The sequence below is a fragment of the Heterodontus francisci genome, chromosome 8, assembly GCF_036365525.1.
Source record: "Heterodontus francisci isolate sHetFra1 chromosome 8, sHetFra1.hap1, whole genome shotgun sequence".
NCBI classification, from domain to species: Eukaryota; Metazoa; Chordata; class Chondrichthyes; order Heterodontiformes; family Heterodontidae; genus Heterodontus; species Heterodontus francisci.
The window spans coordinates 74,386,221-74,409,556 of record NC_090378.1 but is presented as its reverse complement, the minus strand read 5'-3'; the positions used below and the strand labels follow the sequence as shown (position 1 = coordinate 74,409,556).

Here is a 23,336-nt window from a genome sequence, read left to right as displayed (position 1 = left end):
AAAGAGTACCAAGTAGCCTCAACTTTGAAAACATTGTGTATAATCATTTAAACTACAGCATTATGAACTTCCAGTTAAATCTTGAATAGACTTTAAATGGGGGGGAAGCACTATATCTCACAAGACCTTTTGAATTGCCAAATACAACATCAATCATTAAGCATTTCCTATAAAATATTGATAGATAGCGCACAAAATACTCTTCATTTTCAATTGACAAATCAGCTATCCCAGTCACAAATATTAACCAATAGTAAGAAATAAAATTTAAGCAAATCTGCCCTTGAATGAATTATTGTTATTCTTGTATATATCATAACATTTAGCTATAGTATTAAATGAAATTGCTATCAACTCAGATCAAAATTAGTCCTTAATTTTTAAAAATGCTGCTTTTGAACTTGGCTACAATAGGTTTGTTTTCTAATATTTTTCCCAGGACATGTGCAATTTAACCCCTACCTGGAAAACATTACATATTCAATCTGCAGGAAACTTTTCTTGGAATATATTATGTAACTACACATAGGATAATAGCAAGGAGCACATTTTAAGACAGTTTCAGAAGGTTAAGAGGTAACAAATCAAGAAAAACCTGGAACACTCCATCAGCATGAACCTCAAATTGAATAATCTGCTTGAAATATGCACCTAAGCACTTTTAAATATAGAAAAACTTGGATACTACTGAGCACCAAGTCCTCAAGTATCTCAATTATCATGGATAAAAAAATAGGAGTACTAAGTAGCCTCAACTTTGAAAACATTTTATATAATCATTTAAACTACAGCATTATGAACTTCTAGTTAAATCTCGGATAGAATGGAAACATCACTCTGGTATATCCACTTGTTATCATTATGTTATTAGGGCAATTAAAGTTACTTTTAATGTGTTACTGTAGGGAAAACAAATCTGTGTCCATGCACCTGAAGACATACAGACTCAAATTTACTGCTTGTCTGCCATAGCTCTACTTGCATTTTTATTCCTGTTTGGAAGTCAATCAGGAAAGAAGCCAATGTAACCTAAATTCTTTACAACACACTTTTGCCAATACAGTATTTTGCTTACAAATCTGGCAAGGCAACACTCAAGAACAGTTTTCATTATAAAGTGACTCGGGCCCCACAGTAAACTGAAAATTTTATTAAAATACATTTCAAAACCAGTTGATTACTTCATATCCCAGTGGTATGGCAATTATTTCTCACCACTAATCCTGAATTTCCAGAATCTCAAACAGTTTTAAAAAATAGTATCTAGGTTTTCCTCTTTCTTAAGTTACTATATATTTTGGTATATTCTATTCTAACCATGTATTTCTGACTATATCTGTACAGGTACTGGGGGCAACAAGGTGAGTAAAGGTGAGCAAGGAAAATATAGACGGCAAGGAGAAGGGACACATGCTCAAATAATTGGAAACAGCAGTAGAAAAGAATTCAGAGACCAAAAATGATTAAAAAGGCATCTGGGAAAAGATTTTGCCAAGGGTAACAATGGAAGACATAGTAATGGAAAGAACAAAGAAAACATGCGAGGATAATCCAGACAGGAAGCAAGGTATCAGAGGAATTGACTGGACATCTCAATGACAACCAGAGATTTTTTTTTGTGGGGGATGAACAAAGGGCAGCCAATGCATCTGTAATTTTAGGAAAAGAAAACAATAAAATAATTCCATATTCTCAGTCAGGCAGCAACTATAAACAGTATCACTTAACAACCTTAAGACTAATTTAGAGGTATGTACTGCTTTCTTTTTTCAATTGCTAAAAACGCAAATTTAGATATAAAATAGTCTGGCAATGCTTTTTTCAGTGCCATGTGAATCACTGATGGGTGTTGGGACAGAAAAACAGTGTCACTTATTTCCCGACCATCAACACTTCATAAAGCTAAACAGCTAAACTCTGCAGTGGGAACAGCATGCCATTTGCAAACATGTTCAGACTGAATCTCCACAGAAAAAGGCAAAGCAATGAGCAAGGAAAATAAAGAGAACAAAGATTATTGGCCTTGCTTATTTATTCTCTGAAATAAAGCTATTGGATGAATATTCACCTACTGACATCAATTATGTGGTTTATCAATTCTAAATCCTGCTACAGGAGAGCTTAGCCCAGCTTTTGAAAGATTTAACTAAGACAACGGTGCACCTCCCTCAATCAGGTGATCCATGAATCAGAGCTTTTTTTCGTAGTGGTGGTGGATGGGGGGGGGGGGAAATTAAGGGCAAGGGCGGGAAAGACAATATAGTCATCTTAATGCATTTCCCATCACAGAGAGCTCTTACTATTAACCCATCCTCTTCCCAAACTATTACTCCCAACTAAACCAATGACTAACTAAAAATCATGCAACATATGCCTCCTGTCCAATTTGTGTATTGCACAGATTATTTGAATTTCTTTCACACATAAATAACCCTGTCCTGATGCTAAAAGCACCCATCATGCAGATTTTTTTTTTGAAGTGCTGGAACAGTTCCAAGAAAATTCTAATTTAATGCTATAAATATCATTCTCGATTTTAATGTCAAGCAACAAGGGAGTAAAAAAATATCATGTACGTGAAGCTAAACCATCAGCTTGTACTAGAAAGTCTGAGCAGACTTTTTTTTTAAACTGCTCCCTTATTTTGGTCCTTCTGCAAAGGGTGTGACCAGAGAAATAAATGGAGGATCAAGATAAAAGAATGTTGAAACATCAAGCTGGAGTCTACAACCACACTTTACTCGTGGCTTGGGAGTGGGAAGCGGAAAGAAGAAATACTTCTACAGAAGTAGAAATCTCAATTCTTCCAACTTACAGAATTCAAGTACTATTACTGTGTTAAATAAAAACAATTTTGCGACGTCCACTACTTCAATGACTTTACACTCCTATCATATAAACCTAATCCGAACACCTCTGGGTACCTATGTTCTCCTCCCAGCACAGAGGTTATGATGTATGATGAATTGAATGGCCAATCCCAGATTTTATCATCCATGGCACAACATGCTGCACATCAACACCATGTTGCCCCACCTATCACAAGAAACATTATAGAAAATAAATTTCATGCATCAAGGTCAGGACCAGAACATTCCACTCAATTATCCAGTTACTTTCCATCTGTTACACCTGGTCCTTTGTGACCTGTTGTAGCCCTTCTATACCCAACATTTTAGCTTCTTATTTATTCCCAATGCAGCATTTCATTTGATTTCCTAGGATTATGTCTCAATGTTTAAAGTTCAAGTAACTGTTTTTGACAAGTTAAAAACGAGCTTAGTTCGAGTATCACTTGCCAAACAGTAAATATCTTGAACATCTGTCCAGCACTAGCGCAACCAAGGATCACAGAAGAGAAATTAGACTTCTTCGTCTTTGTGTAATTCATCTCTAAAGCACAATGTCCAGAACAGCTATCAATGGAAATGTTAAGAGTGGAATTTATACAAGTAAAAACAAAGAACCAGGCCAGAGATATGGAGTAATGCTTACTCTGCAGAGTGAACCACGTTAGGATCAATTACATTTTAAATCAAAATGAACACACACTCGAAGTAAATGTGACTGGTCTGAAATCTATTAAACACGAACGGCAGCAACAATGTACATTCATATAGCACCTCCAAGAATAGAAAACGCCCCAAGGCACTATACAGAGGTGGGAGAGAAAAAAAAAGATAGCAAATGGATACAAAGCCATGGAAGGAGAAATTAGAAGGGATGATCAGAAGCTTAGTTGAACAAATGAGCTTTTAAAGGTGAAGAGGCAGAAGGATTCTGGAGGAAGTGCGAAGGGCAGAAGGAGCCTTCACTTAACATGTCAGCTGAAAGACGACACCTTTGACAGTGCACTCCCTCGTTTCTGCACTTAAGTGTCAACCTAGATTATGTGCTTAAGTCTCTGAACTAGGGCTTCAGCCCACAATCTTTTGCCTTGGTTAAGTGTGCTGCCATTGAGACAACGTTGACAAAACTTTCTCACTCAGTATCTCTATTTCTCTACATTAATATTGTAAATGGCTTCCACTACAAGGCACATAACACTCTATGGCAAAATAAAACAATCACTGAGACATCAGTGATGTAGTCCAATACTTAATTGGTTTCACAGCTATCTGTAATGAAGGACACTATGTTAAAATATATTTGAATTTATACAGCATTTTATTACATTAGAACAATGCAAAGCACTTCACATACAATTAATTACCTTTGAAGTTCAGTGATTGTTGTTATGCAGACAAATTCTAAAATGTAGAGAGGCTGGTGAGTGCGCATTCATTTTTCCTGTCAAACAAACTAAATAAAAAGCTCCTGTCTGGAGGGAGATATTTGAAAGCAACCAAGCCAGAAGATGCTTCTGCTTCCCACAAAGAAGCTGCTCCAGACACACATTAGCCACCTACATTGTAAATTTTAAGTAACGTCTTAAAGGAGGAGACTTAAAAGAGGTGTGTTTAGCATTGTAAAATAAATAGGATGAAAGTGAGGACCCAAAATGCTGGATCTCCAAATCAATAATGAAGATCACAATCACAAAAATGAAGATAAGAGAATGATGTATTATTCTGAATTATAATTTTAGTTGCATACTTCAGTGCAAGTTTTATTTTAAAGCAACAGTAAAGTTATAGTTTAATTGTGAAGTCAGAGCCTAACCTGACTCTAAACAGAAGCACAGTGAGACTATCTAGAGGAGTTAATCTTCTATCACTTTGATTAGTACTTCCTGGAGTGTAATGCAATGTCAAACTAAAAAAACGTCCAGGGGCTCCCTGGGCAACTTGAATACATTTTTATGTTTCAATAATGGAGATGCTAAACACACCTTTTTTAAAACTCCTCCTTTTAGGCGTTTCTTAAAATTTACTACTTTGACCAAGCTTTTAGTCAAGTGTCCTGACTTCTCTTGCTTTGGCTCTGTCAACTTTTGTCTGATTACAGCTTGACCTCACCACCACCTCTCTCCACCCCTCCACTGTCTCGGAAAGTTGTCACACTACTTACCCAACATCCAGTGCTGGATGAGCAGAAATTTCGTCCAATTAAATACTGGGAAGATTGAAGCCATTGTTTGCAGTCACCACTACAAACTCCACTCCTTCACAGACTGTTTGCAAACCTGGGGTAATATTTGACCCCAAGATGAGCTTTTAACCACATCTCTGCACTGTCATTAAGACTGTCTATTTCCAGCTCTGTAACATCGTCCATCTCCGCCCCGCCCTCCTGCTGTTGAACACTCATTCATACCTTTATTATCTCCAGACAATTGTTCTAATACACTCCTGGCTGACCTCCCATATTCTCCCCTCCGTAAACTTGAGATCATCCAAAATTCTGCTGCCTGTGTCCTATCTCGCCCCAAATCCCTTTTACCCATCATCCCTGTGCTTGCTGACCTACACTCGATTTTAAAATTCTCATCCTTGTTTCTAAATCTCTCCATTGCCTCACCCTCCCTATCGCTGTAATCTCCTCCAGTCCCCCAATCCTCCAAGATATCTCCGCTCCTCTAATTCTGGCTTCTTCAGCGTCCTCGACTTTAATCACTGCACCATTGGAAGCTGTGCTTTCAGCTGCCTTGGCTCTAAGCTCTCGAATTCCCTCCCTAAACCCCTCCACCTTGCTTTCCTTATTTAAGACAGACCTTAAAGCATCTGCCCTGATATCTTCTTGCGTGGCTCGGTGTATTCTGTTTTATAATGCCTCTGTGGAGTGCCTTGGGCATGTTTTTTTATTCATTCATGGATGTGGGCGTCGCCGGCTAGGCCAGCATTTATTGCCCATCCCTAATTGCCCTTGAGAAGGTAGTGGTGGTGAGCTGCCTTCTTGAACCGCTGCAGTCCATGTGGGGTAGGTACACCCACAGCGCTGTTAGGGAGTTCCAGGATTTTGAGCCAGCAACAGTGAAGGAACGGAGATATAGTTCCAATGGATGGTGTGTGACTTGGAGGGGAACTTGCAGGTGGTGATGTTCCCATGCATTTGCTGCTCTTGTCCTTCTAGTTGATAGAGGTCACAGGTTTGAAAGGTGCTGTCTAAGGAGCCTTGGTGCGCTGCTGCAGCGCATCTTGTAGATGGTACACACTGCTGCCACTGTGCATCGGTGGTGGAGGGAGTTAATGTTTGTGGCTGGGGTGCCAATCAAGTGGGCTGCTTTGTCCTGGATGGTGTCGAGCTTCTGGAGTGTTGTTGGAGCTGCACCAATCCAGGCAAGTGGAGAGTATTCCATCACAATCCTGACGTGTGCCTTGGAGATGGCGGACAGGCTTTGGGGAGTCAGGAGGTGGGCGGCACAGTGGCGCAGTGGTTAGCACCGCAGCCTCACAGCTCCAGGGACCCGGGTTCGATTCTGGGTACTGCCTGTGTGGAGTTTGCAAGTTCTCCCTGTGTCTGCGTGGGTTTCCTCCGGGTGCTCCGGTTTCCTCCCACAAGCCAAAAGACTTGCAGGTTGGTAGGTAAATTGGCCATTATAAATTGTCACTAGTATAGGTAGGTGGTAGGGAAATATAGGGACAGGTGGGGATGTTTGGTAGGAATATGGGATTAGTGTAGGATTAGTATAAATGGGTGGTTGATGGTCGGCACAGACTCGGTGGGCCGAAGGGCCTGTTTCAGTGCTGTATCTCTAATGTCTAAATGTCAAAAATGTCTAATGAGTTACTCGCTGCAGGATTCCTAGCCTCTGACCTGCTCTTGTAGCCACGGTATTTATATGGCTACTCCAGTTCAGTTTCTGGTCAATGGTAGCCCCTAGGATGTTGATTGTGGAGGATTCAGCGACGGTAATGCTGTTGAATGTCAAGGGGAGATGGTTAGATTCTCTCTTGTTGGAGATGGTCATTGTCTGGCACTTGCATGTCACGAATGTTATTTGCCACTTATCAGCCCAAGCCTGGATATTGTCCAAGTCTTGCTACGTTTCTACACGGATTGCTTCAGTCTCTGAGGAGTTGCGAATGGTGAACATTGTGCAATCATCAGCGAACATACCCACTTCTGACCTTATGACTGAAGGGAGGTCATTGATGAAGCAGCTGAAGATGGTTGGGCCTAGGACACTACCCTGAGGAACTCCTGCAGTGATGGCCTGGAGCTGAGATGATTGACCTCCAACAATCACAACCACCTTCCTTTGCACTCGGTATGACACCAACCAGGGGACAGTTTTCCCCCTGATTCTCATTGATTTGAGTTTTGCTCGGGCTCCTTGATGCCATACCCAGTCAAATGCTGCCTTGATGTCAAGGGCAGTCACTCTCATCTCACCTCGAGTTGAGATCTTTTGGCCATGTTTGAACCAAGGCTGTATTGAGGTCAGGAGATGAGTGGCCCCAGCAGAATCCAAACTGAGCGTCACTAAGCAGGTTATTGCTAAACAAGTGCCGCTTGATGGCTCCGTTGATGACACCTTCCATCACTTTACTGATGATTGAGAGTAGGCTGATGGGGCGGTAATTGGCCAGATTGGATTTGTCCTGCTTTGTGTGTACTGGACATACCTGGGCAATTTTCCACATTGCCGGGTAGATGCCAGTGTTGTGCCTGTACTGGAACAGCTTGGCTAGGGGCGCAGCAAGTTCTGGAACACAGCTCTTCAGTACTATTGCCAGAATATTGTCAGGGCCCATAGCCTTTGCAGTATCCAGTGCCTTCAGTTGTTTCTTGATATCACGCAGAGTGAATCGAATTGGCTGAAGTCTGGCATCTGTGACGCTGGGGACTTCAGGAGGAGGTGGAGATGGATCATCAGCTCTGCACTTCTGGCTGAAGATTGTTGTAAATGCTTCAGCCTTATCTTTTGCACTAATGTGCTGGGCTCCCCCATCATTGAGGATGGAGATATTTGTGGAGCCACCTCTTCCAGTCAGTTGTTTAATTGTCCACCACCATTCACGGCTGGATGTGGCAGGACTGCAGAGCTTAGATCTGATCCGTTGGTTATGGGATCTCTTAGCTCTGCCTATTGCACGCTGCTTACGCAGTTTGGCATGCAGATAGTCCTGTGTTGTAGCCTCACCAGGTTGACACCTCATTTTGAGGTATGCCTGGTGTTGCTCCTGGCATGCCCTCCTGCACTCTTCATTGAACCAGGGTTGGTCCCCTGGCTTGATGGTAATGGTAGAGTGGGGGATATGCCAGGCCATGAGGTTACAGATTGTGGTTGAGTATAATTCTGCTGCTGCTGATGGCCCACAGCGCCTCATGGATGCCCAGTTTTACATTGTTAGATCTGTTCAAAATCTATCCCATTTAGCACAGTGGTAGTGCCACACAACACGATGGAGGGTATCCTCAATGTGAAGACGGGACTTCGTCTCCACGAGGACTGTGCGGTGGTCACTCCTACCAATACTGTCATGGACAGATGCACCTGTGGCAGGCAGATTGGTGAAGACGAGGTCAAGTATGTTTTTCCTCGTTGGTTCCCTCACCACCTGCCGCATACCCAGTCTAACAGCTATGTCCTTTAGGATTCGGCCAGCTCGGTCAGTAATGGTGCTACCGAGCCACTCTTGGTGATGGGCATTGAAGTCCCCCACCCAGAGTATATTCTGTGCCCTTGCCACCCTCAGTCCTTCCTCCAGGGTAACTCCCTCCCGACTTTATACCACTGTGCCGCCACCTCTGCTGGATCTGTCCTGCTGGTGGGACAGGATATACCTGGGGATGGTGATGGCAGTGTCTGGGACATTGTCTGTCAGGTATGATTCCGTCAGTATGACTATATCAGGCTGTTGCTTGACTAGTCTGTGGGACAGCTCTCCCAACTTTGGCACAAGCCCCCAGATGTTAGTAAGGAGGAATGTGCAGGTTGACAGGGCTGAGTTTGCCGTTGTCGTTTCCGGTGCCTAGGTTGATGCTGGGTGGTTCGTCCAGTTTCATTCTTTTTTATTGACTTCACAGCTGTTATATACAACTGAGTGGCTTGCTAGGCCATTTCAGAGGGCATGTAAGAGTCAACCACATTGCTGTGGGTCTCGAGTCACATGTAGACCAGACCAGGTAAGGACAGTAGATTTCCTTCCCTAAAGGACATTAATGAACCAGATGGGTTCAATCGACAATAGTTTCATGGCCATCATTGGACTAACTTTTTTTTTTAATTCCAGATTTATTAATTGAATTCAAATTCCACCTTCTGCTGTAGTGGGATTTGAACCCACGTCCACAGAGCAATACCCTGGGTCTCTGGGTTACCAATCCAGTGACAATACCACGATGCCACCGCATCCCTTTTAAGTTAAAGGCACTATATAATACAAGTTGTGGTTGATTACCATTCTGTAAAGCACCTTAGGACATTTACAATATTAAAGGCGCTGTATAAGCGTCAATTGTTATTTTTACTTTTGAGAGAAGGACTCTGCACGCATCTATGCACACATGGACACAATTGTCTCTGAGGCAACTGAATTTATGAAATGGTGAAAATGGAGTTCTGACTCATTGAAATCCAGTTTGCAGCTTGCAGGCAAGTGACTGTATTCTAAATGCATCTGCTTTCTCACTGGATTTGGTTTGACCCCAGTTCTCACCTACCATCAGATAATATTTCACTAAGGTTTTTTCTTTTAGCTGATGTGCCTTTGTTATGAACTTCAACATCTAATCATAGTAAATTCATAAGAAAACTAGCTGTATTACACTGCACACATATTTACCCTAGAATTGCATGGTGTCTGTGCATCTCTCTAATATGGTCTCCTAACCTATTCCAGCTTCTTAATGTTCTTCACTCTTGGTATTATTTGGACTCCCAGAAGGCATTTAATAAAGTCCCTCATTAGAGACTTTTAGCTAAAGCTGAAGCTCAGGAAACTGAATACAAATTACTGTATTGAAGAAGGGTCACTGACCTGAAACTGTGACTCTGCTTCTCTCTCCACCGATGCTGCCAGGCCTGCTGAGTATTTCCAGCATTTCTTGTTTTTATTACAAATTATTGGCCTGATTAGGAAATTGGCTGAGCAGAAGGAGACAGGGAGTAGGGATAAGGGACAGATACTCTAATCGGCAGGATCTGACCAGTGGTGCCCTGCAAGGATCTCTGTCGGGGTCTCAACTATACAACACCTTACATTTATATAGCGCCTTTAACATAATAAAACATCCAAGGCACTTCACAGGAGAATTGTAAAACAAACTGACACCAAACCACATAAGGAGACAGTCAGTCAATGACCAAAAGACTGATCAAAGAGGTAGGTTTTAAGGAGTGTCTTAAAGGAGGAAAGTGAGGAAGAGGGGCAGAGAGGTGTAGGGTGGGTATTCCAGAGTTTGGGGCCAAAGCAACTGAGGGCACGGACTCCAATGGTGGAGCAATTAAAATCGGGGATGCTGTCACAACTTGTATTTTTTTTTACTCCTCGATTTAAAACTGTGTGTGAGCCTTTAAGACTGTTTAAGGGAGAGAAGATTCTAGAAATATGGAGACACAGTGTACCACAGCTGCATTTTTGATTACCCTGAGCAACAGCAGTAGAGAGAGAGGTGACATGGTATGATGTGTCCATTTGACTGTGTGTGGAGCTGGCAGGGACCGGTCTGAACCAGTTAGTTCTGAGAGACTTTTCCAACAAGGCGATCTGAAGAAAGGAGCTATTTATTCCTTGAGTAAGGAAGAATAGCTTTTCTTTTTCAACAAATTATTTGTATTGCTGTGCTCATCATTGAAAGAACTGTTGAAAGCTACTGCTGCCAAACTGTTTGAATGCCTGTCAAGAATAGAGTATTTTCATCAAATCCTGATGAAGCATTCAAGTGAACTTTGATTATCTTCACATCAGAAGACCTCATTTACCAGGAATGTAAAATGCAAAAACTTATTTATTTTATTCTTAAGAGACAGCTAATTTTTAAAAACTCTACCTTTAAAACCAAACCACTGTTATTTTGAATATATGTGTGTGAATCAAGAGTTAGATTAAATTAAGTTATAAGGTCTTTCGACATAGGTTTATCTTAATAGTGTTTAAGATTTAGTTTTTTTTCAATAAATAGTTAATTTGTTGCTGTCTAAAGATACCTGGTTTGGTCTGCTTCATTCTGGGGATACCAGAGTGTTTAATTTAGCTGTTTCTCCAATTTGGTGAAAGCTTAATAATAATAATATGCTGCAACCTGTGGAGTGACGCGACTAAATTAACAGTGCATTGCTCCCGCCACAATCATAACAAGGCCAAGAGACCAGAATTATAGGAGCGCAGATACCTCGGAGGGTTGTGGGACTGCAGGAGATTACAGAGATAAGGAGGGGCCAGGTCATGGAGGGATCTGAAAACAAGGATGAGAATTTTTAAATCAAGACATTGCTTGACCGGGAGCCAATGTAGGTCAGCGAGCACAGGGGTGATGGGGAACAGGACATAGTGCGAGTTAAGACACTGGCAGCAGAGTTTTGATGACCTCAAGTTTATGGAGGGTAGAATGTGGGAGATCAACAAGGAGTGCATTGGAATAATGAAGTCTAGAACTAACAAAGGCATGTATTAACTGCATTAATGACTTAGACGATGGGATAGAAAGCCACACATCCAAATTTGCCAAAGACACAAAAGATAGATGGCATTGTATGCAGTGTAGATCTAAGCTCTAAGAGCGAAGACCAAAGTACGGAAGGTCCTCATCAGGTAACTCCTCTTTGCTGACAATGCTGCATTAACATCCCACACAGAAGAGTGTCTGCAGAGACTCAGCGACAGGATTGCGGCTGCCTGCAACGAATATGGCCTAACCATCAGCCTCAAGAAAACGAACATCATGGGACAGGACATCAGAAATGCTCCATCCATCAATATCGGCGATCACGCTCTGGAAGTGGTTCAAGAGTTCACCTACCTAGGCTCAACTATCACCAGTAACCTGTCTCTCAATGCAGAAATCAACAAGCACATGGGAAAGGCGTCTGCTGCTGTGGCCAGACTGGCCAAGAGAGTGTGGAAAAATGGCACACTGACACGGAACACAAAAGTCCAAGTGTATCAAGCCTGTATCCTCAGTACCTTGCTCTACGGCAGCAAGGCCTGGACAACGTATGTCAGCCAAGAGCGACGTCTCAATTCATTCCATCTTTGCAGCCTCCGGAGAATCCTTGGCATCAGGTGGCAGGACCGTATCTCCAACGCAGGAGTCCTCGAGGCGGCCAACATCCCCAGCATATACACCCTACTGAGCCAGTGGCGCTTGAGATGGCTTGGCCATGTGAGCCGCATGGAAGATGGCAGGATCCCCAAGGACACATCGTACAGCAAGCTCGTCAGTGGTATCAGACCCACCGGCCGTCCATGTCTCCACTTTAAAGACGTCTGCAAATGCGACATGAAGTCCTGTGACATTGATCACAAGTCATGGGAGTCAGCTGCCAGTGATCACCAGAGCTGACAGACAGCCATAAAGGCAGGGCTAAAGAGTGGCGAGTCGAAGAGACTTAGCAGTTGGCAGGAAAAAAGACAGAAGCGCAAGGGGAGAGCCAACTGTGTAACAGCCCCAACAACCAATTTTATCTGCAGCACCTGTGGAAGAGTCTGTCCCTCTAGAATTGGCCTTTATAGCCACTCCAGGCACTGCTTCACAAACCACTGACCACCTCCAAGTGCTTACCCATTGTCTCTCGAGACAAGGAGGCCAAAGAAGAAAAAGGAGATGGTAGCATAAAATTACAAGCAATATTGATAGATTAAGTGAATGAGCAAGACTTGGCAAATAGATTTCAATGTAGGCAAATGCAAGGTCATCCATTTTGGATCTAGAAAGGATAGAACAGGGTACTTGTTAAATGGCGAAAAGCTAGAAATAGTGGAGGTCCAAAGAGACTTCAGGGCCTAGGTACACAGATCATTAAAATGGCATGAACATGTCCAGGAAATAATCAAAAATACTACTTAACGCTGGCCTTTATAGCTGGAGGACTAGAATACAAAGGGGTGGAAGTTATGCTTCAGCTATACAAAGCCCTGGTTATGCCACACCTGGAGTACTGTAAGCCGTTCTGGGCACCACACCTCAGGAAGGATACATTAGCCTTGGAGGGAGTGAAACATAAACTTATCGGAATGATGTGTGGATTCCAAGGTTAAAGCTGCAAGGAGAGATTACACAAACTAGGGTTGTATTTCCTGGAATTTAGAAAGTTAAGGGGTGATTTGATCGAAGTTTTCAAGGTAAGGGGAACAGATAGGGCCAACTGGGAGACACTATTTCCACTAGTTGGGAAATCTAGGACAGAGTCAAAAAATTAGAGTCAGACCTTCCAAGAGTGAAATTAGGAAACTCTTCAAAGGGTGGTAGATATTTGGAACTCTCTTCCACAAAGAGAAATTGATGTTAGATTAATTGTTAATTTTAAAACTGAAAGTGATAGGTTTTTGTTAACCAAAGGTATTTAAGAGATATAGGGCAAAGGCAAGTATGGAGTTAGGTGGCAGATCAGCCATGAACTCATTGAATGGCAGAACATGCTTGAGGGGCTAAATGGTCTAAACTCCTGTTCTTGTGTTTCTTTGATATTCATCATGAATATTTGAATATTTGCTTCTGTTTTGCCTGACGTAACAAAATCATTTGCTGTTGTAGATGTTGAAGTGTATATATTTGGTTAACAGCTTTGTAGTTGGCTTGTTTAACAACCCTCTAATTGTTTTGGTTTGGATATCTGCAGATAAAGCTTAAAACAAATAAAAGAATTACAACATATATCTAACAGGTAGGATGTATTTTGTTCCACTCAAGCAGATGGAGTGCTTTATACAGAAAGTACTCTCTAACCTGGATCAGTTCACAATATGCGGGTTCCCGTTTTTCCCCCCCAGGATCACAATATACAATGACAAACTCAATGAAACTCTCAAAATGCCACATATCACGCCAGTACAGAATTCCTAACCACAACCAATTTACCAGTTACTACCTGAACAGCCTGATAGAAACAGCAATGGTTCTTATGGCTCAACAAGTTTCTCTATTGAGTAACCGTAATCATTACACCCAGAGCGGCACTAAGGACACTACAATTGACCTCACCAACTGAGGGCAAGGTACAGAAAGAAATCAGACAGTGCTCCTGATCAGCAACCCCTACTGCAAGTGTGCACATCAGCTAAGGCAGGGCTCAGCTTAGCTGCAATGCTCCGCGTTATAAAACATCCCAATATTCACCACCCAGGCTGACTCATGAATAACACCAATAAGAATGTATCCAAGGGCACCGTGCAGAAATGTGCTCCAAGACACTGTCAGTATCTTCAGGGGAGCGGGGCTTATGAACTTTGCATCTTCCACAAAAAGTAGGACAAATCCAATCAGGCCAATTACCATCACAGTCTATTCTCCATCATCAGACGGCAATGGAAAGTGTTGTCGACAATGCTATCAAGCAGCACTTACACAACAATAACTTGCTCACGGATGCTCAGTTTGGGTTCCACCAGGGCCACTGAGCTCCAGACCTCATTACAGCCTTAGTCCAAACATGAACAAAAGAGCTGAATTCAAGAGATGAGGTGAGAGTAACTCATCGCCTGACTCCCCAAAGCCTGTCTACCATCTACAAGGCACAAGTTAGGAATGTGATGGAATATTCTCCACTTGCCTAAATGAGAGCAGTTCCAACAACACTGAAGGAGCTCGATACCATCCAGGACAAAGCAACCCACTTGACTGACACCCCACCCACCAACTTAAACATTCATTCCCTTCACCACTGGCGCATAGTGACAGTGGTGTTTACCATACACAAGGTGCATTGCAGTGACTCGACAAGCCTCCTGCAGCAGCACCTTCCAAACCCACAAACCCACAATCTCTAGAGACAGGAGAGCAGCAGACATACAGAAACACTACCACCTGCAAGTTCCCCTCCAAGCCACACACCACCCTGATTTGGAACTATACTGCCATTCCTTCACTGTCGCTGGATCAAAATCCTAGAACACCCTCCCTAACAGCACTGTGGGCGTACCTCTGGCAGATGGAGTACAGGGGCTCAAGGGAGCTCAACACCCCCATCTCAAGTGTAATTAGGGATGGGCAATAAATGTTGGCCTTGCCAGCAACACCCACATCCCAAGAACCAATTAAACATTTATACAAACATATTCCGAAGAAGGGTCACTGACCCGAAACGTTAACGCTGCTTCTCTTTTCACAGATGCTGCCAGACCTGCTGAGTGATTCCAGCATTTCTTGTTTTTATTTCAGATTTCCAGCATCCACAGTATTTTGCTTTTATTTATACAAACATGTTTGCCAAGCCTGCACCGTGGAGAGCAGCTGTGAAGCAGGCAATAACGGTAGAATTAAAAGGCGCCGTGGCCAGAAAGTGAAGTGCAGTAACGACGGCTGCAGACTCCTGGGCCCGGCCCGCTCCATGCACAAAACAACCGGCATCGCCGCGAACAGCCGGGCAACCGCCTTCATTCACTGCCGCGGCACTAACCTCTTCAGATAGCGAGCATCCTCCGGCTGCATCTCTACCGATCGGTCCCGCAACCTCTCCGTCTGCAAGCAGCTTCTTTGTTTGCTTATTTGCCCCAACACTGCAACCTCCCTCACACCATCTCCCCAGGTTACCAGCGACAAGTGCAGCCGCCCCACATTGCGCAGCGGCGCTCGGAGGGCGGGGCCTGGGCCAAGTCCCAGGGAACAGCAGAGGCCACTCCGCCTGCAGCGCCCCCACTGGGCCAAGAGCAATAAGTCCAGGGTCAATGTGGCATTGCACGGAAAGGAGCCAACAGCAACAAAAACTTGTATTTACATAGCGCCTCTAAAATAGCAAAACATCCTAAGACACTTCACAGAGGAACAGTCAGACAAAAACAGATGCCCAGCAAACGAAGGACATATTAAATAGGGTGACTAAAATCAAGACCTATTTCCATCCCTGCCTCCGAACCCTCATCCATGCCTTTGTCTCCTTCAGACTCAATTATTCCAGTGTTCTCCAGGCCGGCCTCCCATCTTCCGCCATCCATAAAATTTAGCTTACCCAAACTTTACTGTTCATATCATATCTTGCACCAGGTAACCACTCATCTATCAACCCTGAGCTCACTAACTTGTATGAGCTCCTGGTCACCCTACACCTCAAATTTTAAATTCTTATCCTAATGTTCAAATCCCTCCATGACCTCACATCCTCAACTTTGTACTATACTCCAGTCCTACAACCATCCAAAAACTCTGCTTTCCTCCAAATCTCTTTGCCTCACCATTGTTTGCCACATCTCCAAAAGTCAAGGCCCTAAGCTCTGAAATTCAATAATTCAGTCCCTCAACCTCTCCATCACACCACCTCTCTCACTTCCTTTAAGACCCTCCTTAAAACCTATCTTTTTGATCAAGCTTTCAATCACACCTCTTAATATCCCCTCCTTTGGCTCAGTGACAATATTTGTCTCATTACAATTTTGTGAAGTGTCTTAGAACATTGTAATACAGTCAGAAGTTTGGGGGTTCAAGTTCCACTCCAGGGCTTGAGCACAAAAATCAAAGCTGACAATCCGTGCTGTCTTTCAGATGATATTTTAAACCAAGGCCCTGTCTGCCCTCTCAGGTGGGCGTAAAAGATCCATGGTACTATTTCGAAGAAGAGCAGCGGAATTATCCCCAGTGTGCTGGCCAACCTTTATCCATCAATCAACATCACAAAAACAGAGTATTTGATCATTATCACATTGCTGTTCGTGGGACCTTGAAGTGCTTAAATTGGCTGCCCATTTCCTACATGACAGCAGTGACTGCACTTCAAAAGTAATTAATTGGCTGTAAAGTGCTTTGAGACATCCTGTAGTCACAAAAGGTGCTATACAAAGGCAAGACTTTCTTTTTTTAAAAGGTTGCCAGTGATGTGGAGTAATCTCCACACTTCAGCTAGCCATTGCTGTATCACACTGTTTGCTAACCTGCTCCATCCAGTCCAGTGTACTGTTTGCAGTGCTATGGTTCAAAGTTCAATCTAATATTTTCTTCCCTACCTGTGTTGTATATTTTGATAGCAAGTTTGGTGGGCTCATCTTTTCATGGAAGCACAGGAAAAATGTATTTACTCAAAGAATAACAACGTTTTGGAATAATCTGCCAGGTAGGGTGTTGAGAGAAAAAATTGGATTCTACAAAATGTAGTTAGATATTATGATGGGAGAGTTAGTAAGCTCGAATGATCAAATTCCACGGGTTTAACGTCCTCTTCTGATCCCTATTCTATATTTTTAAGTTGTCCTCTCTTGTTTATCATTATCCCCTTCTTCATGTAACTTTTCAATCTGCCATATCCTTTGTCCTTCTGTTTTACAAACCTATCTCTCACCAAATTCCCCCAACCTAAATTTTCCCCATGACTTTAAAATACATTTTCCCCTCGCAAGCTGTAAGACTCGCTTTACCATTTAACGACCTCGTTCCTTTTTCAAAGCTTTTTCCTATTTATCGGTCTACGAAAGGAAAAGGGAAGGGGAGGTGAATCTGTCTGTCGCACACGAATACACGTCCTTTCACAATGTGACACGACAGGCATAAAGATAACAAAAATCAGTAACTGAAGTAAACTGAGCACTTGTGTTCACTGTCATCTCACTGAACCACGATTGTCCTGTTTAACCTCTGCAGGTGTTTGAACCGTGTACAAGCTTCAGTGCAACAGTAAAAAAAATTCTAAAAGTTCTTTTTACACCAGGATTTAGCCTTTCCAGAATGTGCTTGTATTAGATCAATGTACACAGAGCTGACGGTACATGAATCTGGTTGGTGTGGAGGACTGTAATTCATAGGGAGGCGCGTTTTCAGCACCTGCTTGTGGAACAGAGCTTGATCGGTCTCAGGGCCAGAGCCAAGCTGTCAGCAGCAGACACTCCGACAGTCGCACCGAGGGAGCTGAATAACCCAGAGAAACGGCCGAAAGCTATCCAGAGAGAGAGAGAGAGGGTGACCTTACAAATTCACAAGTAAAATGGAAGAAAAGATTGAATGGAAAAAAGCCCACTACGCTTTTAAATCTCGGTGGGATAGAACTGACGATGATATGTGCCGCCACAGCATGTCTTTCTTCCTTCATAAAACCATCAGGACTGACTTCTTTTCGAGTTACCTCTTTCTCTTGGAGCAATTGCCTATGGGTGAGTTGGAGTGACCGCTGCGGTTCGGTTATTTAGAAAGGATTGGGCGAGGCTGCGTTCGTGAAAATATCCCAGTAAATATAAGCAACAGCTGAATTTTAATATAACACGCAACAGTTATCAAACAGGGGCTAAACGTGTTTCGGATTCCTGGAATGTATTGGCCAGACTTTATCATTACATATTTTTTGCAATGCCGTCCGATCATACAGGAGCACTTTGCAAATTTAGCAGAACAATAATGAAAGAATATCCGGAATTACAACCCACCCACCAATCAAATCGAATGCATTCAGAATAATTCTTAGACTAGGATTTTTTTTTTAATTACGGAAAATATCGGGCATTTTCAGAGAAATAATCACTGACTCCGTAAAACTATTTGAAAAAGGCTTTTATATTTTGGTCATGATGTGATTAGGTAAGGAACATCTAGCCAGGAATATGCTAGAATTGAATAAAACTGTTTAGTTTTTCTTCTGATAAAAAGATTTTTTTTTAATTTCCAAAATATACTTTATTCATAAAAATCTGTAAAAATTATATTGCCAAACAGTTTCAAACAGCAACCAAAAAATACAAACATTGCAAGGGAGATCAGTTTCCTTCAATACTATCATGAGTTTCTTCACAACCCTTCCATTTCACAATTGTCATGCCAATTACAGTTTTACATTTACAGAAAATGAAAATATTAACAATACAGTTCGAGGGGTTTCCCATGGATCCAGCCCCTCAGTTCAGCTTGGTGGGGGGACCTTACACTGTGGTCTTTCCCCATTGAGCCTTTGCTGCGGCTGCCCCAAGCTTTAGTGCGTCCCTCAGCACGTAGTCCTGGACCTTGGAATGTGCCAGTCTGCAACATTCGGTGGTGGACAACGCTTTGCGCTAGAAGACCAGCAGGTTTCGGGCAGACCAAAGGGCGTCTTTCACCGAATTGATAGTCCTCCAGCAGCAGTTGATGTTTGTCTCGGTGTGCGTCCCTGGGAACAGCCCGTAGAGAACAGACTCCTGTGTTACAGAGCTGCTTGGGATGAGCCTCGACAAAAACCACTGCATCTCTTTCCACACCTGCTTTGCGAAAACACATTCCAGGAGGAGGTGGGCGACCGTCTCTTCCCCACCACAGCCACCGCGGGGGCATTGTGCGGAGGGGGCGAGACTTCAGTTGTGCATGAAGGATCTGACGGGGAGGGCCCTTCTCACCACCAGCCAAGATGACATTGATTAAAAATCCATTATAGAGCCGCGTCTCCATGAAAAAGCAAGGGGATGAGGGAGAAAACTGACCCCAGCATGTTTTTTTGTCAAATTGACCGCACATCGGACGCGGTTGGTATTTGCTACTGTTAATTATTCTATCACATACGAACAGAAGAGCGAAAAATGGTCTGCCAAAAGATTAGATAAAGCACAGAACAAAACTCGTGGCAACATCATCTGAACCCCTCAGTATATTACGACTTACTGTTCTATGTAGATTTATGTAAAATACATTTATGTAAAATACTTTTACCAGTTTTACCTAATTAGGTGGCAGGAGTGAGCGCGACCGACAGCAGACACCTGCAACTGCAACAAGTGACACCAACTATTGAACCATGTGACTGTACTGCAGTCCGCCAGTGTAAGTGGGTAAAAGACAGTAAAATGGCTATAACCAATTCTAGAGCTTCGGGCCACAGAGTGCGTAACACGTTCAGGTCGTGGTGAACAATAAGGAAGGAGGTACACCTGTTGATCGTACCTTCTTCATTAAGAAAATCCTTATTGATTGCTGTGGATTCCAAGCTGCAGACATCTTCTGCCTGCAGGACTTCCCCAGCAGTGGATATTTCGACGTGACTTTCAAGAACGTGGCGGGATGCATCAAGTTCCTGAAGGTGTTCGCGGAGAAGGGAAACCAGGTGCCGCTGTCCATCCTCACAGTGGAGCCGCTCTTCACGCTGCCGTCGCAACGTGACTGGGCGGTGACAATTCACCTCTATAACCCCCATGTTCCCTGTCGTGGATGTACTCACCTTCCTCGCCAGGTACGTCGAGGTGGCCGGCAACAGCACTGATGTGAAGGACCATTTGAGATTTTGACTAGCAAGCGGCAGGTCAAGATGACCTTGAAGGTCGATGTCAACGGAGCCATCATCCACCCTCCCTCCAGCTTCGCTGTCGGGGGAAGTGGAGGCTTCTTGGTCTATGCAGGGCAGCCCAGAGTTTGTCGTGCCTGTGACAAATCTGGTCACGTGGCAGCTAACTGCAGCACAGTCCTCTGCAAGAACTGCAAGAAGGAAGGCCATCAGACTAAGGACTGTAAGCAGAGTAAGTGTTGCAACCTGTGCGGTGAGGCAGGTCACCTCCACTAAACCTGCCCCAAATGCTGCCTCAGTTGTGCTCAGGTGGCAAGGTCCAAGGAAAGGCCAGGAGAAGGAAAGATGAATGAGTCTGATGCTGGGAAGGAGACAAGCATCCCTCTCCGCAGCGAAGAAAGTCTACTTGAGAAGGAGAAGAAAGGGGAGGCAGCTGCTGCCAGCAACCCAACACCTACCCCATGCCCGGAAATCCCTCCTCCACAGACAGAATCAATGGAGGAGGAGGCAGCAGATGGACAAACTGGTCAGTGGCAAGTGGTACAAAGGAAAACTACAAAAAAAACTCCAAAAAAGGAACAGACCACCACCCAAACCAGTGGCAAGAGGAGGCTACCGTCTGAGACAGACTACGCAGCTCCTCCTCATTGGAAGGGCCTGAACGACGGCATCTGCAAAAGAAGCGGCAGAACTCAAAGGAGCTGGAAGATAAAGCCCGCACAGCTCTGGGGCACTGGAAGCTGTGATGGGCCCAGCGAGCTCCAAACCTAAAGTGCCGAACCCAGCGCAATGTCCAGCACATCCCAGCTCCGGGACACCGAGAGCAAAGAAACGTCTGGCGCACTGCAGCTCTGGGAAGCCGGGAGCAGTGATGTCTTCGAGGAGGAACAGAGGGGGAAGACACCACTAGCGGAGGGCAGCCCAAGCCTTGCTCCCTACAAGACCTCCCCCCCCCCCCCAATGTCACCCCAGCAGAACAAACCCCCCATGAGAAACCAGGAGGGGCTTCAGAGCCCAACGAATGTGAAACAGCTTGTGTACACTATGGGTATGCAGGAACATACCCAAGGACTGGGACTAGCAAGGACAACTGGTGTGGGAAGCAACACCTAACTTTAAAATGGGTATAAAGCCGACCTGCTGTTTCTGCAGGAGTGTGGAATACCACACCTCAGCACCTACAGGCAATGGTCGTGATGGTTGTCCCACGGGCAATCGATCTGGTCAGGGGGTAATGATTCCCGTTCCTTCGGCCTGGGTATTCTGCTGCGGGGAGGCAACCTCATCATCTCCGAAGTTAAGGATGTAGTAGGCGGCCACATCCACTTAGCAGATGTAATGTATAACAATTCTCTGTTCTGGTTGATCAATTTGTACGTCCCGGCTCAATGCAGCGAACGACTGACCAACCTCTAGCAGCTCCCACTGCTGCTAGCAACATCCAGACCAGTCATTCTAGGCGGTGACTTCAACTGCATCATTAACGCAGCTGAACAATCTGGCAGGGACGACAGCAAACTGGACACTACGTCCAGATTCGTAATAGAAACAGTAAAAGATGCCAAGCTGCACGATGTCTTCAGCAACCCCTGCAGACGGAGTGCAGCGTAGATACACCTGGTCAAGACCAGACGGGTCTGCCCGTTCCAGGATTGACTTCCTATTTATGTCCTGTGCTTTCACGGTCAGATCCACTGACGTCAAGTAGGTGTTCTTTTCTGACCATTGCCTCTCACTGGTCAACTGCCACTTATAGGACGACCAGCGGGTTGGCAGTGGGACATGGAAGCTAACCCCAGAGAACGTTGAGGAACTTAAAAGGGATTACAAAGGTTGGAGAACCGTGAAACCCCTCTTTGAGTCTCCGGTGCACTGGTGGGAGGCGATCAAGGAGAACATCAAGAGGTTCTTTATCTTCAAAGGTATGCAGAGGGAGAGAGAGAGAGGGAAATGTCCCGACTCCAGAAAAGAATGCAAAATCTGCTCCAGCTGCAGTCGATGGGGGTCGAAGTCAAGGAGGATCTCCAAGAGGTGAAGAGCCAGCAGGCCTCACTCTTTGCCACGGAGGCCTTCAAGATCATCTTCCCATCCAGAGCACGCTCCATTGAGCAGGATGAGATGTGCTCGCGTTATTTCTTCCAAAAGGTACACAGAGAGAGCTCTGTTATCATCAGCCTGAAGGAAGAGGATGACTCGGTAACGTCTTCGCAGTCCAACATACTAAGGATCAGCAAATCCTTTTATCCTGGGCTGTATGATGTGAAGCCTACGGACAACACGGCTTCCCAGTCTTTCCTGTCATCTATCACGGAGGTCTTAGATAACAGCATAAGGGAGAGACTGGACAAACCGCTAACTCTGGATGAGCTAACAAACGCCGTCAGGTCCTTCGAGACAAGTAAAACTCCCGGAAGCGACGGCTTACTGGTTGTGTTGTATTCGGTTCTGTGGGACTGGATCGGCCCAGACCTGCTGGAAGTGTATGAGAGTATGCTTCTGGTGGGCAGCATGTCAGAATCCATGAGGAAAGGCATCATCACCCTCATCTACAAGCAGAACGGGGATAGGGCAGAAATCAGAAATTGGAGGCGCATCTCACTGTTTAATGTTGACTACAAGGTTCTGTCCAAAGTCATCACCAGTCGGATCAAGTCTGCTCTGGAGTTGGTGATTCACCCTGACCAGACCTGCACTGTACCCAGCAGGAAGATCTCTGATAGTCTCGCGCTACTCAGGGATACGATCGCCTATGTACAGAACAGGAGGGTGGACACCCGCCTCATTAGATTGGACCAGGAGAAGGAGTTTGACAGGATATTGCACACTTACATGATGGACGTGCTCTCCAAAATGGGGTTTGGGGAGGGAATTTGTAATTGGATCAAACTGCTCCACACAAACATCAGTAGTGAAGTCTCAATCAATGGGTAGGAATCAGAAAGGTTCCCGATCCAATCTGGAGTCAGACAGGGCTGATCTCTCTCCCCTGTCTTGTTTGTTTGCTGCATCGAACCCTTTGCTGAATCCATTAGGAAGGATGCGAGCATAAGAGGGGTGACAATCCCAGGCAGCGGAGGCACTCAGGTTAAAACCTCCCTGTACATGGATGACGTCGCCGTCTTCAGCTCGGATTTGC

At 44.3% G+C, this 23,336-nt stretch overlaps 2 protein-coding genes across 5 annotated transcripts in view; one reads left to right on the top strand and one right to left on the bottom strand.

Moving 5' to 3' along the window:
• Positions 1-15,622, bottom strand: part of kifap3a (kinesin-associated protein 3a) — a 332,201-nt gene extending 316,579 nt beyond the window's left edge. For 2 of the 4 annotated variants that reach the window (XM_068037379.1, XM_068037378.1), the window contains exon 1: positions 15,443-15,620. In XM_068037379.1, the coding sequence (XP_067893480.1) occupies positions 15,443-15,474 (32 nt within the window). In that variant the 5' untranslated portion in view covers positions 15,475-15,620. Of the gene's footprint in view, positions 1-15,442 lie in introns of all 4 variants that reach the window. The other 2 variants (XM_068037376.1, XM_068037377.1) reach the window with 2 other exon arrangements.
• A 2,328-nt stretch (positions 15,623-17,950) lies between these two features.
• Positions 17,951-23,336, top strand: part of ntmt2 (N-terminal Xaa-Pro-Lys N-methyltransferase) — a 70,417-nt gene continuing 65,031 nt past the window's right edge. The window contains exon 1 of the mRNA XM_068036463.1: positions 17,951-18,116. Coding sequence (XP_067892564.1) covers positions 17,951-18,116 — 166 coding nt within the window. The remainder of the gene's footprint in view (positions 18,117-23,336) is intronic.